At 41.7% G+C, this 18,139-nt stretch overlaps 1 protein-coding gene across 1 annotated transcript in view; it reads right to left on the bottom strand.

The window, feature by feature from the left end:
- The window catches only part of itgbl1 (integrin, beta-like 1), a 684,868-nt gene extending 679,323 nt beyond the window's left edge, over positions 1 to 5,545 (bottom strand). The window contains exon 1 of the mRNA XM_028799973.2: positions 5,291 to 5,545. Within this exon, the coding sequence (XP_028655806.1) occupies positions 5,291 to 5,382 (92 nt within the window). The 5' untranslated portion in view covers positions 5,383 to 5,545. The remainder of the gene's footprint in view (positions 1 to 5,290) is intronic.
- Between the last annotated feature and the right edge of the window lie 12,594 nt (positions 5,546 to 18,139).

Raw genomic sequence — 18,139 nt, 5'->3', positions numbered from 1 at the left:
ACTTCAAAGACATTGGAAGAACATGCAAACTCAGTAAAGGTGGCACATACTCATGAGGTCAAACTGTTGTGCCAAACTGCCACCTCCATCCATCCATCCATCCTTTTCCGCTTATCCAAGATCGGGTCGCAGGGGCAGCAGCTTGAGCAGAGATGCCCAGACTTCCCTCTCCACGGCCACTTCTTTTAGCTCTTCTGTGAGAATCCCAAGGCATTCCCAGGCCAGCCGGGAGACATAGTCCCTCCAGCATGTCCTGGGTCTTCCCCGGGGCCTCCTCCTGGTTAGACGTGCCCGGAAAACCTCACCAGGGAGGCGTCCAGGAGGCATCCTGATCAGACGCCCCATCCACCTCATCTGACTGCTCTCGATGCGGAGGAGAAGCGCCTCTACTCTGAGCCCCTCCCGGATGACTGAGCTTCTCACCCTATCTTTAAGGGAAAGCCCAGACACCCTGCGGAGGAAACTCATTTCAGCCGCTTGTATTCGCGATCTCGTTCTTTCAGTCATTACCCATAACTCATGACCATAGGTGAGAGTAGGAACATAGATCGACTGGTAAATTGAGAGCTTTGCCTTACAGCTCAGCTCCTTTTTCACCATGACAGACCGATGCAGAGCCCTGATCACTGCGGATGCTGCACCGATCCGCCTGTTGATCTCACACTCCATTCTTCCCTCACTCGTGAACAAGACCTTGAGATACTTGAACTCCTCCATTTGGGGCAGGATCTCACTCCCAACCCTGAGAGGACACTCCACCCATTTCCGGCTGAGGACCATGGTCTCGGATTTGGAGGTGCTGATTCCCATCCCAGCCGCTTCACACTCAGCTGTGAACGGATCCAGAGAGAGCTGTAGATCATGGCCTGATGAAGCAAACAGGACAACATCATCTGCAAAAAGCAGTGACCCAATCCTGAGCCCACCAAATCGAAACCTCTCAACGCCCCGGCTGCACCTAGAAATTCTGTCCATAAAAGTTATGTGTGATCCCTCTGTAGTTGGAACACACCCTCCGGTCCCCCTTCTTAAAGAGGACTCCTTCTTCACCTTGACGGCATCACTCACCGCCGGTGTCCACCAACAGGTTCAGGGATTGCCGCCACGACAGGCACTGACCACCTTACGGCCACAGCTCTGGTCAGCCGCCTCAACAATAGAGGCACGGAACATGGCCCATTCGGACTTAATGTCCCCCACCTCTCTCAGAAGGTGGTCGAAGTTCTGTTGGAGGTGGGAGTTGAAGCTACTCCTGACAGGGGACTCTGCCAGACGTTCCCAGCAGACCCTCACAATATGTTTGGGCCTACCAGGCCTGACCGGCATCTTCCCCCACCATCGAAGCCTACTCACCACCAGGTGGTGATCAGTCGACAACTCCGCCCCTCTCTTCACCCGAGTGTCCAAGACATGTGGCCGCAAGTCCGATGACATGACCACAAAGTCGATCATCGAACTGAGGCCTAGGGTGTCCCGGTGCCAAGTGCACATATGAACACCCCTATTCTTGAACATGGTGTTCGTTATGGACAATCTGTGACGAGCACAGAAGTCCAATAACAAAACACCACTTGGGTTCAGATCGGGGGGGGCCATTCCTCCCAATCACGCCCTTCCAGGTCTCACTGTCATTGCCCACGTGAACATTGTAGTCTCCCAGCAGAATGAGGGAGTCCCCAGAAGGTATGCCCTTTAACACCCCCTCCAGGGACTCCAAAAAGGGTGGGTACTCCAAACTGCTGTTCGGTGCATACGCACAAACAACAGTTAGGACCCGTCCCCCCACCTGAAGGCAGAGGGAGGCTACCCTCTTGTCCACTGGGGTAAACCACAATGAACAGGCTCCAAGTCGGGGGGCAATAAGTATGCCCACACCCGCTCGGCGCCTCTCACTGGGGGCAACTCCAGAGTGGTACAGAGTCCAGCCCCTCTCAAGGAGATTGGTTCCAGAGTCCAAGCTGTGCGTTGAGGTGAGCCCGACTATATCTAGCTGGAACCTCTCAACCTCGCGCACTAGCTCAGGCTCCTTCCCCTTCAGAGAGGTGACATTCCACCTCCCAAGAGCCAGCTTCTGTAGCCGAGGATCGGACTGCCAAGGTCTCCGCCTTTGGCCACCACCCAACTCACACTGCACCTGACCTCCTTGGCCCCTCCCATAGGTGGTGAGCCCATGGGAAGGGGGACCCACATTACCTCTTCGGGCTGTGCCCGGCTAAGCCCCATGGGTGCAGGCCCAGCCACCAGGTGCTCGCCATCGAGCCCCACCTCCAGGCCTGGCTCCAGAGGGGGGCCCCAGTGACCCGTGTCTGGGCAAAGGAAAACGCCGTCCAAATTTTTTATTCTTCATAGGTAATACATTATACAGGTAGGTTTCTTTGAACCGCTCTTTGTCTCATCCCTCACCTAGGACCAGTTTGCCTTGGTTGGCGTTAAAAGGGGCATAAAGCCCTGGACAACAAAGCTCCTAGGATCATTGGGACACGCAAACCCCTCCACCACAATAAGGTGGCAGTTCGAGGAAGGGCCAAACTGCCACCTGACATACATACAGTATATAATATACATAATATATACAGTATGTTTTTGTGAAGTGAATAAACACTATCTTTTCATTTTACAAGTGAGCATACCTGGGTGGTATATAACTATTTAAAAGACACATTAAGATTCTTGCATACAATTATTCCCTAGGAAAATATAAGTGGTTTGCGATGATTGCATTCATGCTCTATTTTACACTGATGTAATGATGTTAAGTTGTATTAAAGTTCTTCCAAGACAATATAAAATACTTTTGCTTCTTAGTTGATAACAAATGTAAAAATTTGTTAAATGTTGTAAAACAAAACAGCAATCCCCTTTACATTTGCTTTTTCTCTTGAGTAAACATACTTTATACTCCATTTTTCAAAAGCATATTTATAAGAAGGTTAGCTTTAAATATTTGCAATGCACATTACTGAGTTTTATCAAGTGGAACTGTGAATCATTAAATTGCACTGTTTTTTTTAAAAAAAGTATGACAAGGTGATCCTATTATGAATGAGGTGTAATTCCTGCCTGAGGCCAGGGGTAGTCCTAATCTTATTAGCATCACAAAATAGAAAATGTCTAACTACCTCAGTACTTTACCCCTTAGGCATTTGTGAATTCCAAACTTCTTGGCTCAGCCCACCAATCTGTGAAAATTTTTAGCAATCAATTGTAGGGATTTCCAGATTATTATTATTCATTTCAGATGTCATAAAAATAAATGTATAAACCCATTTATAATGTTGTACCATAACAGCAGTGTGTACAAATGTACTCTGATAAAGCTGATGTGTGTTTGATTCTGATTGAAATTAGAAAACCTTTTCCTTCTTTTAAAAATCTTCTCTGTAGATTCCATTATTTTCTGTCACCTTTCAATCACTAGAGCTGTTTGGGATCTTTTCAGAAAAATAACACTTGCCACTATTTTCATATTTCAGACCTCATTTCATGCAAAATATACTTCAAAAAGAAGGACTCGCAACATTTTGACTGCTGAAGTTTAGTCAAAGCTTCTTATTACCACATTCGCAATCTTCACTGGAAAAATGTACTATTTTACATTGTGGGTGTGGTGTGAAAATATTACATATTGGTGTCACTAAATAAATACGCCTGCAATGAAAACTGTCTCAATCAGCAAAACCCAACTCTCAGATTGTTGGAAATACATTGAGAAAGTCAGCCTAGTGTTTGAAAATAATCACAGAAAAATGAACAATTAGAAGAAGGCTGTTTGAGCAGTGCTAGAGTCATTGAAATGCATTAAACCTTCCAACCTCTGAACTCCAATTTAATCCATGTTTTCACTTTCCTCTTAATATGCTAATTAATGTCTACATTATGTTTGTATTGATTTTAAACAGTGGTTTAATAAGTTTAAAGTAAAGCATATCATATTTGACTAAACTTCATATTCTAATACTTAAACAAGGTATAAAGATTAAATATACTGAATACCTGGAACTGAATTTCACATTTAAAGTAAATGCAAATCAAAACTAACTAAATAATTAGAAGCACATGATACTGATGAAGTTAACAAACTGTTTTCATAAAGATATAAGAAGCCTGTGTGAAGCAGCAGACTGCCTAAACACTGTTCTGTTCAGCGCAACATGCCTACACGCGTTACGTTTGTTTATGGCTGCCTTCAATCAAATTGTTCAGCCAGATGACAGCTATTGGCTAAGAGGTAAAATGTTTGCAGCAAAATACTGGAAAAGTAGTTATATTTATTAAAATTATGACTTTCATCAGCAGCAGCACCAAACATTCACAGTCATACATTTAATACTGAAAATGATCATAACTGAAAACACCACTGTCAGCTTTGCATAATTTAGCAATAAAAACAGAAATGCACAATATTTGCTGAGAGGTAGAATGATAGTAGTGAAAGATTAGAAACTGAGAATCATTATCGCTGAGCTTTCACATTCCTACACCGCCTTAGCACTGCATTTGCCTGCCAGTGTTAGATTTACTAGCCAAAAAAAATATTAAGGTAGCTATAATACCAGAACTGAATGACAATTATTACTGTAGAATGATAGTGGAATAAGAGTGGAAAATGAATGGGTACTGTTATTACAATTGTTACTGTCATTACAATCATCTGACATTCACATTTAAATGTTTAGTATAGTAAATTATTTAATGGTAGATTTACTAGACTAAAAAATCAAAACGTAATAATTAAAGTATAATTGGTTATTTGTAAAGAGGTAGAATGATACTAGAATCAGAGTGTGACAAGTATTGCTGTTATAGCTCTTACCATCATCTTTGTAATTCCCTCAACATTCACATTCATTAATTTTGCAATGCATATTATTGCAACTATAAGAATCACAGCAACCATAATCTAGCAATAAAATTAGAAAAAACATTCATCTGTATAATGTTTTTATTTTACAACACATACCTTGTTACCAGTGAATTTTAGCTGTTTTCATCATTAATGCTAAATCAATAACTTTATTTCCATTTAAACTTTCAGACATTAGAGTACTTCTGTTGTTTAGTATTAAGTGAACAGCAAGATATCTTTCACTTTCTTCTTTCTGCTTGATGGTATATTTTACAGATTATATAAGGCACTCTGGAGTTCCCATTTTCATATTGTACTGCAGAAGCTATTCGGCCTGAAATGGATTGCTTTTTTTTCCCTTTCCTCTTCAGAAACACTATCACTTCAAAAGCTTGCTCCCACAGTAAACAAATGAAGCAGACTTGAAACAAGCCCTTAACTCACCTTAGCGACTGAGTTAAGCCTTGCTGAGTAGCTGAGAGGATAATCAATAGGAAAGAAGCAAAAACTGAGTTCACCCAAGCCTCTGCATGCATGTTTAGATCCTAGGAAAAGCTGAAGAGAAATGCCTACAGGAATTTAAAACTTTTTTTCTGAACTCACAGTGAGAGAGTAGAGTAAGAAGACTGTAAGCTGGCCAAAACCGGCTCAAGTCTTTAGAGGCCAATAGTTCTCCGCGTGCAAGTGCCTTTGATTAGTTGTGACTGTTCATAGTTGGTCAGAAGTCTGGGAGGAACACAGAGCTAAAAACAAAGGTTTAGTGACTTGTAAGGGAGGTAATTAGAAACAGTTGTACTTCCAGATGGTTCATCATTTTGACGGGCCTGTACTTATTTACTGCAGTGTGGAGTTTGGATTCTGTATGACATTCAAATTGTGGAAGAAATATGTGCACTGTTTTTTTAGACTTCTGTAATCATACCATATAAAATGAACAGGAATGCATTCTTTATCTGAAATGAGATTAAAAAGAAGCGGATAAATGTTTGGAACCTTTGACTATTTTTTTTTCCTAAAACGAACATTTATAAATTGTGTCGATTATTACTGTTTGTCAATAAAAATAGCTGTACAAATGGTACAAATGTGAAAAAGATATAAATAAATGTGTTTCTTTTTACTGGATTAATTACCCTGGTAAGTTGCACTGTGTGTCTTTTAATATTTTAATGTTTTTAGATAATTTAAAATTAAATAAAATATTTTAAACACAATATTCAGGGATGGTTCCTGTTTATTTTCCACCGTGAATTCCTTTTGACTCTAATTTGAGTAAAAAGATAAGAAAAAAGACAAATGAAATACACTAAAGATATTGCTTGAAGTAGACAGAAAAGTATATACATAAGTAAAGATTTTTTCTTTATTAGGTACCATGATGATAGTGTGTTTAACACTTCTGCCACACAAATCAAGAGGGCATCAGTACAGTTACCAGTTTGCCCCTGTCCATTTTGAAAAGTATTTTGTAAATATGCTTTCCCCAGTTTAGAAGTGATTTCCTCCCTCATTCAGACTTACTTTGCATTAAGTGACTTTGGGTGTTTGCATATGTGTCTTGCAAGTTATGCACAATTGTTTCCTATCTCTTTTCAAAATATTATTCTAATGCATCTTCCAACATCAAGATAAAAAAGTCAGTTCACATATATTTTATTATTTTTACGGTTGTTTTTATTTTTTTGTGCTTAATTATTATGTGTCAGCAGCATTTACTTGTACTACCCAGTATTATGTATTCAAATTGCATGCCAAGCAGAATATACAGTAACTGAGATTCAAAATTCAAAACAACCAAAAAAAAAACAAAAATTATTGCCAAAAATGGCAAGCAAAAGATCCTGGCACTAAACTATTATATGTGTTCCTAGTGAAGAACACTTATAAGCACAATGCCTGTTTAACCTTTTGGTCTATCATATTTAGACAGCACACTAGTGATCATGAGCAAGTCCTGTGGTGGTTGGCTGTATACTTGATAACCTTGACACATCTAAGTTATTTGTGTGCTGTGAGCAATAAAAACTCTCTACCATTATCATTTCTAAACCTATAGAATTGCTATGCTGTTTGCATTTTACTGATAAAGGTCAAAGCTAGATCACCAGGGCAATGTGTGCTACCATTTTTTATAATGGCTATGTGAAGACATCATGTGTCACACCAGTGTACACTGCCCAAGTGGGCGGCAATAGATGTGGTAACTAACAACAATGTTTTGAAACCAATACAAACAAAAGAGAAAATTGCAATGCCTGTTAGGCAAACTAAATTCCAATAATAATAATAAATTTTATTTTGTGGCCACTAGAGGACAGCTTCCCAAACACCTAACTTGGACACAAGTGGTGCCACAAACAAGTTTTATTCAAGTGAAACCACACCACAGCCACAGCTGCAAAGCATAAGCTGCACACAGTATACAGCACTCAGCAATGCCTTGTCTTCTTCTTTGTTTCTTTCTTCTGTCTGTTTCCTCCACTCTGGCTCCCAGAGTTGTGGCAGGCAGCTCCTTTTAAGTGATCCCCAGAAGTATTTCTGGTGTTCCAAAGGCTTGGCCCGGGAGTACTTTCAGGTAAGGCAAACATCGCACAAAGAAGGGCTCACTAGTCCCCACACCACCCTCTGGTGGAACTCATGGAACCCAACAAAGCTAAGCTGAAGAACTCCAGTTCCCATGATGCTCTGAGGAAATCCAGGGTGTTGCTGCAACCCAGGGAGGTAGACATCTATTGTTCCAGGGGAGATAATGCTCTATGTGCTGTGCTGTCTCCCCCTGTCTCTCCACGCTGAGTTCATCCCTCACAATTTATATTGAGTCTTTCCTATACAAAAAAGCAGTTCAGAAAAATTCAAAAATGAAGAACAGGATAAAAGCAGAAAAGGGTCAAATACACACCATTGTATACAAAATAATAGCAGTATAAAACACTAAAGATAAACACAAGAAACACAAAACTTAATGAGGCAATAAATAGACAATAAACAAAGACAATGGTATAAAAATACAAAATATTACAAGAAAAGCATAAACAAATAACATAGTTTGTGATACATATGCATATCATCTTGAGCACCTGCATAGAACTGAAAGAAATGGTCAGAATATGTTCCTGAACAATCGAGTTTTAAGTTGGCTTTCTCATGAATGAATTGAGTCAGTTGATTTAATTGGGAGGTCATTCTAAAGTCTCTTTTCACGAACCCCGAGTTTCTTGATTCATTGACCCAATGTCTTACTTGTGTTTCTGAATGGATGAGTAGCTAATGTTCTCAAACTAAATAAGGAGAAAACAGAAATTTTAGTGATTGGCAAAAATGGATATGATGAGGTTATTAAAAGTCAAAACGGATGTAAAGAATTTAGGGGTAACTATTGACTCTGACCTGAATTTTAAATCACATATTAATCAGATTACTAGGACAGCATTTTTTCACTTAAGCAATATAGTAAAAGTTACACCTCTTATAATATTGCAAGATGCTGAGAAATTAATCCACGCTTTTGTTTTCAGTCAGCTAGATTACTGTAACGCACTCCTCTCAGGACTACCCAAAAAAGACATAAATCGATTTCAACTAGTGCAGAATGCAGCTGCTAGAACCTCAATCAGGAAAAGAAAATCCGAGCACATTTCTCCAGTTTTGATGTCAATACATCATTTAGAATTGACTTTAAAATACTGCTTATAGTTTACAAAGCCTTAAATAATCTCGCTCCATCCTATATTTCAGAATGTCTTTCACTTTAATCTCCAAATCATAACCTTAGATCGTCAAATGAGTGTCTGCTTATTATTCCAATAGCTAAACTTAAAAAAATGATGGGGCAGCCATCTGCTGTTATGCACCTAAAATCTGGAATAGTTTACCAATAGAAATTCGCCAGGCTAATGTTAATTAGTATTGCCTCATTTTATTTCTTATATATTTTGCCTTTTTTTCTCTTTCTTCATCCTGTAAAGCAGTTTGTGCTACATCATTTGTATGATAATGTGCTATATAAATAAATGTTGTTGTTGTTGTTAACATCTGAATGTCACTTAGAAACTAAAAAAAAAATTCCACATAAAGGATTTTATTGTTCTTAATTACTTATCTTTCTTATGTAAGTGTGCATTATTTATCTTTTGTGTACTTGTATATTTAACCCTTATTATTCTTATCTAAATTTAATTTGCTTTTCTTTGCATGTAAATACTTCTTTGACATCTTGTAAAGCACTTCGAACTACAACTTTTGAAAATGTGCTTTAGAAATAAATGTTGTAGTTGTTGTTCATCCTAATGACTGCAAAAGTATATTGCTACATTACAAAAAAAATTGTAATGCTCTCACTTGCTCTCATGACAACAATGAGTTTGATGCGGAACAATTGTCATACATTTAGTCACAATGATTACATTCAGCATCAAATTGAAAAAAATTAAATTCTAGAATTTTGCTTTGTCATTGTGCCTTGTGAAGTGTAGAACTAGCTTTGTTTTTTTCACATTTGAATGTCTGTATTCCAATCATAGTATTTCTCCGTAACTGTTGTGTCAGGAGCCTGGGGGCCAGACCCAGCCGGGATGCCTGGAAGGACCGGGAGGCAGCTTATACGTCCTCCGGGCCACATGGGGGCAACTGCCCTGGACAAGGAGGCAACCACGGGAACGGAGCCAGGAGGCTCAAAACCGTTGGGGCCCATGACCACCACCAGGGGGTGCCCCGAGCGTCGTGAAGCCTGGGAATCTTGCACTTCCGCCACACCTGGGCAGGTGGAGGAAGAACCTACCAGGGATACTTGGAGTGCTCGTGCGGCACTTCTGCCACACCAGGAAGTGCTGCCGGAAGGCCATCAACAAGCACCTGGAGCACATCTGGGTGAATATAAAAGGGGCTGCCTTCCTACAGTCAGAGAGCTAGAGTCGGGAGCTGGAGGTGAACGAAGCTCCAGTGACAGGAGGAGGAAAGGCGGCCCACAGACATTGGGAGAGGCCCATGTTTGGAGTGTTTGGTGCTGGAAGCAAGGGGTGTTGTGTGAGAACTTTATTATAAATAAACATGTTTTTTATAAAATGCTGGTGTTTGTCTGATGGTGTTCGGACCAGTTCTCACACTGTCCTGACCTTTCCTTTTTTTCTTTGTTACCTCATCAATTTGCACTGCAGAAAAAATTTCTGTAAAGCTAGCTTCAACTTTAGAAAACAGACTCTGGACATAGAAATATTATCAGCTTGTACCAGTCTAATTATTAACGACAGGAATAACTGAACTGAAATTATCCATAAACTATAATCATACAAATGATGCCTTTCATCAGAAAAATGATATTTTCTCATCTATAAATTTTAGTATTCTAAATTTTCAGAAAACTATCATGATGTGAATTTAATATGCTATGACTGATGACTTCTGTGTGTCACTATGGGTGGCGCAAAAGGTAGCCAGTTTAAGAAGAACAATTAATGAGTGGCTCAGGAATAGTACAGATTACAAAGAATTCAAAGCGCTAGTTTAGTTACATTAAGTTTTGGGAAACTCTTGTAAATTAACAATTGATTTTAAAGTTGAATTTACAACATTCTTAAAGCTTTTGTGGAACTCAGACCTGTTCTTTAAAAAAAAGTGCAAGCTGGAATCACAACTTTGTGGAATTCGAATACATTTCTATGTTGCGCTTAATCTGATGCATACATACATACACTTTAGTTTAGATACTGCAAAAATTAACAATACCAGACTATAAAATCATTACTCATTTACTGTGTGGTACCTGGCTGGGGTTCATGCCCGGCCGGGATGCCCAGGAGGACAGGAGGAGGGCTTGTGCCTCCTCCAGAACACGAGGGGGCACCCGCCCTGGTTGCTTTGGGGGCCACGGGTACAGAGCATGGAAGCTCAACCCTGTAGGGGCCCATGGTCACCGCCAGGGGGTGCCCCGATGCCTTGGGAGCTCTGGACCTCAGCACTTCCGCCACACCCGGAAGTGCTTGGGGGAAGAGGATTGGGGACACCCGGAGGACTTCTGGATACACCGCCAGAGCTTCCGCCACAAAGGGGTATTGCCACAGAAGCTCATTGGGATGCACCTGGAGTCCATCCGGGGTGGATAAAAGGGGCCGCCTCCCTCCAGTCAAGGGCAAGAGTCGGGTGGAAGTGGACGAAGCTTGGTGGAGAGGAGTGGAGGCAGACCAGAGACTGTGAGAAGGCATTGTGTTGTGGCCAAGGACTTAAGGGGTGATTGGTGCTGTGGCACTGGGATTGTGCACTTCTGGAATGTATATAATGTATAATAAACGTGTGTGTGTTGAAATCAACATGTCTACCTGTCTGTGTCCGGGCTGTTTCCCACAACTGTTATGTCACAAGACCTTAAAATACACTTCTTTGGGTGTTCATAAAACTTGCAAAACATCAGTAAAGTGTTTAATCATCTGTGCAATGTGACCTAATAACAAAACTTCATTTTGGTGTGGTCTGAGCTCACGTAACTAAGACATATTTCTCTTGATATCACATATTTAGTAAAAGACCTGTGAATCATTCATATTAACAAGTAATTTTACCATCATGTCAGTATGCCACACTGCAAAGAGATGAATAACCTAGCTACTGATATTTCATAAGCATTATAAGGACCAAAAGAAGCCTTTATTAAGGTATTGCTACATAAGAGTATGTAATAGATGCATTTTCCAGTACCTAAAGTGTTACTGATACATACATATGCAACTTAAATGTGAATTGAGTTTGAATGTTTGAATTGGAATTGCCTTGACATTTACACTCTCCTTCCAGACATACACAAGTGTCATAGACGGCCCTTGTCTGGCCAGGACACCTCTTCACTGAGAGGACTGGGGGAGCAAGTGTGGGCAGAACAGTACCTCCCCCAGGACGCTAGATGGCAGCCCCCATGGGTTGTAGTGGTGCCTCAGACTCCAGCAGGGCTTCATGGGAGATGGAGTTATCTACCGTGGGTGCCACCAGGGGGTGCTGCAGCTGTTCCTGAGCCCGTGTGGGTGGTTCATACACCACACCCGGAAGTGCAGCCGGAAGTGGGACAATAAGCACCTGGAGCACTTCCGGGTGATTTATATAAGCGGCCAGCAGAGACTAATCGGTGAGCCAGAGTCGGGAGGAGGGAGACGAAGCTTGCCGAGGAGGAGTGGAGGAGAAAGAAAGAGAAGAAGAAAAGGAAAAGTATTGTGGGTTGTTGTGTTTAGTGGGACTGTGTTGTGCCTGTGGGAAACGAGGAAGGCGTTTCCCACGAGGTGAAGATAAAATAAACTCGTGTTTTTATAAGTGTTCCCCCTGCACCTGTTTGTGTCGGGTTAAGCTTTGGTATAGCGCCATCTACTGTCACACAGGTTATCTTCTTGGTGTTGCCTGATGCAGTCCAGAGTTACAAAACAGCCCTGGACTGTGAGAAGCAGTCGGCAACAGTTTCCAACCAATACAATGCAATTGCTATTCGATCCATTTTGGGATGGAAATGACACATCTTAAATGTATGTTTTTCTGAAAGAGTTCTGCAGATAGTCATTTTTATAAGTTATTTTTTAGATCCCCCCTTGACAACTGAAATTGTTTTGCAACAAAATCCTTCTCATCTCACTCCCACCAGTTCTGCCTCCTCTGTTGTGCACTCAAAGCAACACTTACAATTTTTCATTTACTGTTTCCATTCTTTGTCATCAATGGCCTGACAAATATGCAGACATCTTGTACTGAAAACAACATAAAGTAGTGCAGAAGCTAGCATGCAATTGGTGTTTGTGGTAATCTATTAGCACTCATCTGTGTGGTGATTTTTTTATCACTTTTGCACAAATGAAGTACATTCAAGATAGACTGATTAACTAATTTGAATACTCAAACAAAAAATCAGATATCAAAAATTGCTAAAGAGTCACTTTTAACTGCATTTTGAACTTCATCTTACTTGCCTGTAGCAACACACAGACTCAAATTTATCTGATGAGCAGTGGTGGCTGGTGGTCTTTCAAACAGAGGAAGCTCATTTTAGGCCTACATCATAAAATTAGTCAATTATTGCACCATGTTATTTATATGTAAATTCTGCCTTTCTTTCTTTTTGTAGAACATGGTCTGTGACCCTGTCATACCATCTGGGAGTCTTTTCCAGAGACCAGTTTCCTTTCAACAGCCAGCAGAGCAAGGTTGCATAAACGATGTTGGACTATTGTGTTATGGCTGTATGTCTTGACTCATCTTAAGCAGGAGACATTAATTTCTACACCTGCTGATGTAGCTTGAATTGTTGCCACTAAAGACAATAGCTTATACAGTATAGCTGAGGCGTTGCACTATACAACTCCATGTCTTTAAAAAACACCAAGAAATCGCACAGCTTACCCCTGCTGCCCAGCAAGTCACAATTTGAATATAGAACTTGTATTTCAGATCTCAGCTTCCCTGAATCAAAGAAATGTCTGTGACTTTTCAGGACACTTTGGAATGCCTCCTCAAGAAAAACCTGTCTCATATCAGCAATTTTTCCTGGATTGATTAGTTCTAGAAAGCATATGCATTCTAAATTTGTAAAATGCTGAGAAATCTGCTCCATAAGTTTGTCTAGTATGGCCATGTACAGATTTCTATGATGCTCTCATGGATCTTGCTGTTGTGACAGACACCAAAGCTTTCACCTTGGCTCATTTTGAGGGTCTGACGTGAGACTTGTCAATGTTGTATAAACAGCTTTGAAAGCCTCCCCTGCCCTCTTCTTCTTTGCAAAAGCAATGAGACTCTCAATTCTTTGTTTGCAGTAAAGACCATCCATAGCCCTCTGCTGCACAATGTCAAAGAGCACACCAGTTTCTGAGAAGATTTGTTCATATGTGTTCAACATGAAAACAAACTCAAAATCCTCCAGTGTCCTTATGGTGTCTTTGGCAGCATTGAATGTGTCCTCATTTACTATGGTCTCATTCTCAATAATTGTTTCAATAGTCTACAGGACCCCATTACAGTTGTTTGCCACAGTGCTTACTATTTGTGATGTAAAGTTCCACTGCAGACTCAAGAAAAGAGATCCTCTATGTAGATCTAGAAAGAAATGTGGCAAATACATTTTGGAGTCAGACAAGCATTTTGCCCCCTGACTCAACACCAGGTTCAGTCTGTTAGCATAGCAGGGTAGAAACATTGCACTTGGGGCTTTTGCTTTAACTTTAGCATGAAGTCCATTCAGAAAGGAAGCCATGAGAGCAGCCTCATCATAGGTTTGAGCCACAAGTTTTTCTTTTGTAATTGCAGCCATGTATGTTTTCATTTAAATTTTCAAAGACAACTGGGTATCAAAAAAATCCAAGAAATCACTCCTGAATTTGACCTGTAGTATTGACATATCGAACTATGGCAGACAGTTGTCCAGGACATGAAATGTCAGTTGCCTCATCTATTTGCCATGCAAAAAAGGGACAGTGGTTACAATAGTAGAAATCAAATCATTTTGAATGGAATGGGACATGCCAGAAAACACAGAAAATGACTGGAAGTGTGGCCAAGACAGAATCATATTTGGATAATGTTTCAGTGAATTCTCTGTAATTCCCCTTGTTAGCAGACTCACTTGTCTCATCATTCCCTCTGAATGTCACCTCTTATTGGCCAAACCAAGTGAAGTACCGTCAATTAGAAAGTTAAGAAAGGCCTTGTTTTTTTTCACTGTTTCATTGTGTTTTGCTACCTGAATGCGAACACCAATATTAATTTCATGTTCATTGCTTTTCTTAGGTCTTTTGCATGCCCTATTAAAGCCAGATCCCCAAAACCCAGTTTTGACCAAACATACATTCTCTTTGTCACAGCACTTCTAGTCAGCCAGCTCATCTTGTCATACCGGGGTCCTCATGCATAGCATTGTGCGTAGAATTCACACTAAAACATGGTGTATGGACAAAAGCGGAAATGTTCGTATGCACAAAAAAATCCAGATGCATAAATCTGTACGTTCACCAACTTCCACGTTCTTCCGCTCCATAAATCCCAGTCCCAGAAAAGTGTGGAATAATAAAAATCTGAATCAATGTATTAAATAAAAGTTGAACAAATAATCTTGGGCTGAGGGCTTTTAACCCAGTCCAAGGGAGGGGAAGAAGATTTGGGGACTACGCCTTAGTGCAATGAATATTTGGGTAAACAAGTCTAAAGAAAACGCCTTGGTGATTACTATCTGTGTGTATTTGAGTGTATAAAAATATATATAAGAAAATGTATATGTATATTGTATTTGCAAGTATAAGAGTTCTGTGTGTTAAATTATATGAAATGCATTGAGATTGTGATGAAGGAAAGTTAAGGATATTAAGCATTAGAGCCTAATTATATAAAATAGCCATAAGATTAATAAAAGAAATAAATAAAGGGTGGATCAGCTTTTAGGGACCGCACCCTGTCCTAGTTAGCAAAAGCAGAAGTTCATTCCACTTCTAAGGGAAGGCTACTTGTAAAGGTGCAAAAATGAGATAACTATGTGTACGTGCTTAAGAGGAAATAAAAGCCGGTTTGGAAAACCGCAAAGGGCCTCCTGTGACGTGGATGCTGTCAGTGACAAACTGTCAGCATTCTGCAGCGGGTCTCTGCTCACTAAGAAAGATCAAGAAATAATAAAAGAAGTTGTTTGTTTGAATTTGTGTTTGTCTGCTGTTGTTTCGAACCTTCGACCACAGTTTTCTGGTGCCATGACCCGGATCGGAGACGGACAGCTGACTCCTCGGGCTGGATCGTCCAAGAGGACCGGTAAGAGGACCGATTAACAGCTGAATCGGGAAGGACCAGCTCCGGAAAAAGTTAGGACTGGCCTGCCTCGGGCGCATCCTGTGTGGGGGGTCTCTGGCCTCCTCCGATCGAATGCGAAGGTCGAACCAACTGGGATTTCCCTAGCAGGACAAGAACTTCTTGGTGAGTAGACCGAGGGAATCCGATTGAGTGAATGACCTAGCTCAGGGATTTGACCGGGTTTATGGAAAAGAAAATTGACCAATGAAATACTGTATCACTTAACAGATAGCAAACTGGAAAGCAGAGAATAATACTTGGGTCCCTCGGGGACAGTGTAAGGTGCTGAGAACGTTAGTAAGTTACTCCCTGTGAAGTGGAATAGAAAGGGGTGAGTGGCACACTCCTAGATATAGAGGAAAGGGAGTGAGACGAGTAGAATATATATTGAGTATCTGGGAAAAACACTGTGTGGGAGGGCGAGTTTCTGTCTCTAACGTCTGGTCATATTCCTGCTCCTACGGGTTGATCTGTGGTGGACACCAAGAGCGGTTACCAGCTAGGAGGCACTTGATGAAGGGATCGGCATTAACCTGTCGAAAGGCCCGGACTCCGTGCTGAACAGACTGTCAGTCCGCTAAAGCCACGAAACCACAAGAGTGCTGATCCGGGAGCGGAAGGGACTGGAGACGGAACGTCGCGAGGGCTGATCTATTCTTCTGATGTCCAGTGCTATTTAGTTATGGGAAAGCAAAATAGTAAACCGGTCAAGAAGGTTTCCTCAGGAAATCAAAAGTCTCTGTTGGAAGGACTATTTTTGGAAAATGCATCGGGCTCTAGTTCTCACTCGGGTCCGAAAGGAGGTTCACCCAGGAAACTGATAGAAAAGAAAACTGGGTTAGATTTTAAGAAAGCATGTAAAAAATGGAATAAACAAAGCGGTGGTAGATGGCCAGTTGAGGGAACTGGGGATATTTCAGAAATACAAGAAATAAGAAAAATTTTATGTAGAAACACTCAAGGATGTTGTAATAAGGGTCCTTACCGGATGGATATGTTTGATAGGTGGGAACTAGTGATAAAGGATAAAACCTTAGAGGCAGCCCAAAAGCGTAATGAATTGCTCACTGCTGAAATTAAGACCCGGAAAGAGAAGGAAGAAATGTTGTTAGCTTTACAAAAGACTAATATAGAAGCAGAGCCCAATCCTGAGCACAAAAGAAAGAAAACAGAAAAGAAGGACCCCCTATACCCCGTAATTTATTCACCCCCACCTACCCCTTCACTTCCTGCCCCCACTGCACCCCAAGCACCCCAGGTAGCTGATGAACCATCCGGAGCAGGGTTCTTTGATGAACAATATCATTATGACTCATCCTCTCACTTAAATCCTGATGATAATGATCCAGACTCCGGGTCCGGACATCAGTGTTCGGATCAATCCCCAATCTCCCAACGAACTAGAAGCCAGACTTCTCGACCGGCCCCGGCCTCTGGATTCACCTTCATCTCCCCAAAACCCCAAAAACCTCCCGGCCTGACATTCTCATGCCCCCTAATTGAGGTCCCTAATCCCCGTCATGACCACACCCAGGCTGCAGGGCCCAATAACCCCACTACTGTGATGATTCATCGTAATTGGGACATTCAAGAATTAAAAGATATGGTGTCCGAACTGCCCGACGCTAAGGGGGTTGGTGGGTTAAAATTTGTGGACTGCCTCCAACAGCTAGATGATATGTACAAACCCAATGCTGCAGAGTGGACACAGGTGCTGCGACGAAAACTAGGTACCACATGGACAACTGTGAGTCGGGGGTTGAGGGATGGACAGCCTTGGGCTTGGGATCAAAGCCTTAACCGTGGTGGGGGCCAAGAAATCCAATTTGTATCCCAATGGGAAGCGCTGAAACAAACTATTGCAGAGAAATATAAGAAAGGCACAGACTGGTCCCTTATCTCAGCTGCCAAGCAAAAGAGAGATGAGACAGTCGATGAGTGGGCACACCGAATACAAGACCTTATGGCTAATCATTCAGGCTTAGAAAATGTTGATGATCGGACTCGCGCTGCCGTTCCCCCTTTTGTTTCGGGACTGAGAAATGACATTCAAAGCAAAGTCCGCACGTCCTGCATAGGCTGGGAAAGTGCTGCTTTTGAGGAAGTGAAACGTCATGCAGAGCATGCTGAGAAACAGACAAGGCAAAAAGAGTCTGATACACAAACTAAGCTTCTTGCAGCACAATTACAATATTACACAGGGGGAACGAGCAGGGGCAGAGGGTTCCAAGGCCGTGTACGTGGCAACTTTTCCAGAGGACGAGGGCGTGGAAGGGGACAGGGGTTCCCGTCTTCCAACCCTGACAATCCCTTCACTCAGATGCCCAACCCTTTGGAGCAAACACCAGCGTCATATGCTTGTTACGGCTGCGGTGAATTTGGACACTTCAGACAGGACTGCCCAAGCAAGCGCCCCCCACCACCACCTCCTCCCCCTGAGCCTAATGACATTCCGTGGTCCTAGGAAATGACAGGGACCCCCAGCCATTCCTTTCAGTTTCC

The sequence above is a fragment of the Erpetoichthys calabaricus genome, chromosome 4 (assembly GCF_900747795.2).
Source record: "Erpetoichthys calabaricus chromosome 4, fErpCal1.3, whole genome shotgun sequence".
NCBI lineage: Eukaryota > Metazoa > Chordata > Cladistia > Polypteriformes > Polypteridae > Erpetoichthys > Erpetoichthys calabaricus.
Note: the sequence above shows the minus strand (reverse complement) of the source record. Positions and strands in the feature narration are given on the sequence as shown.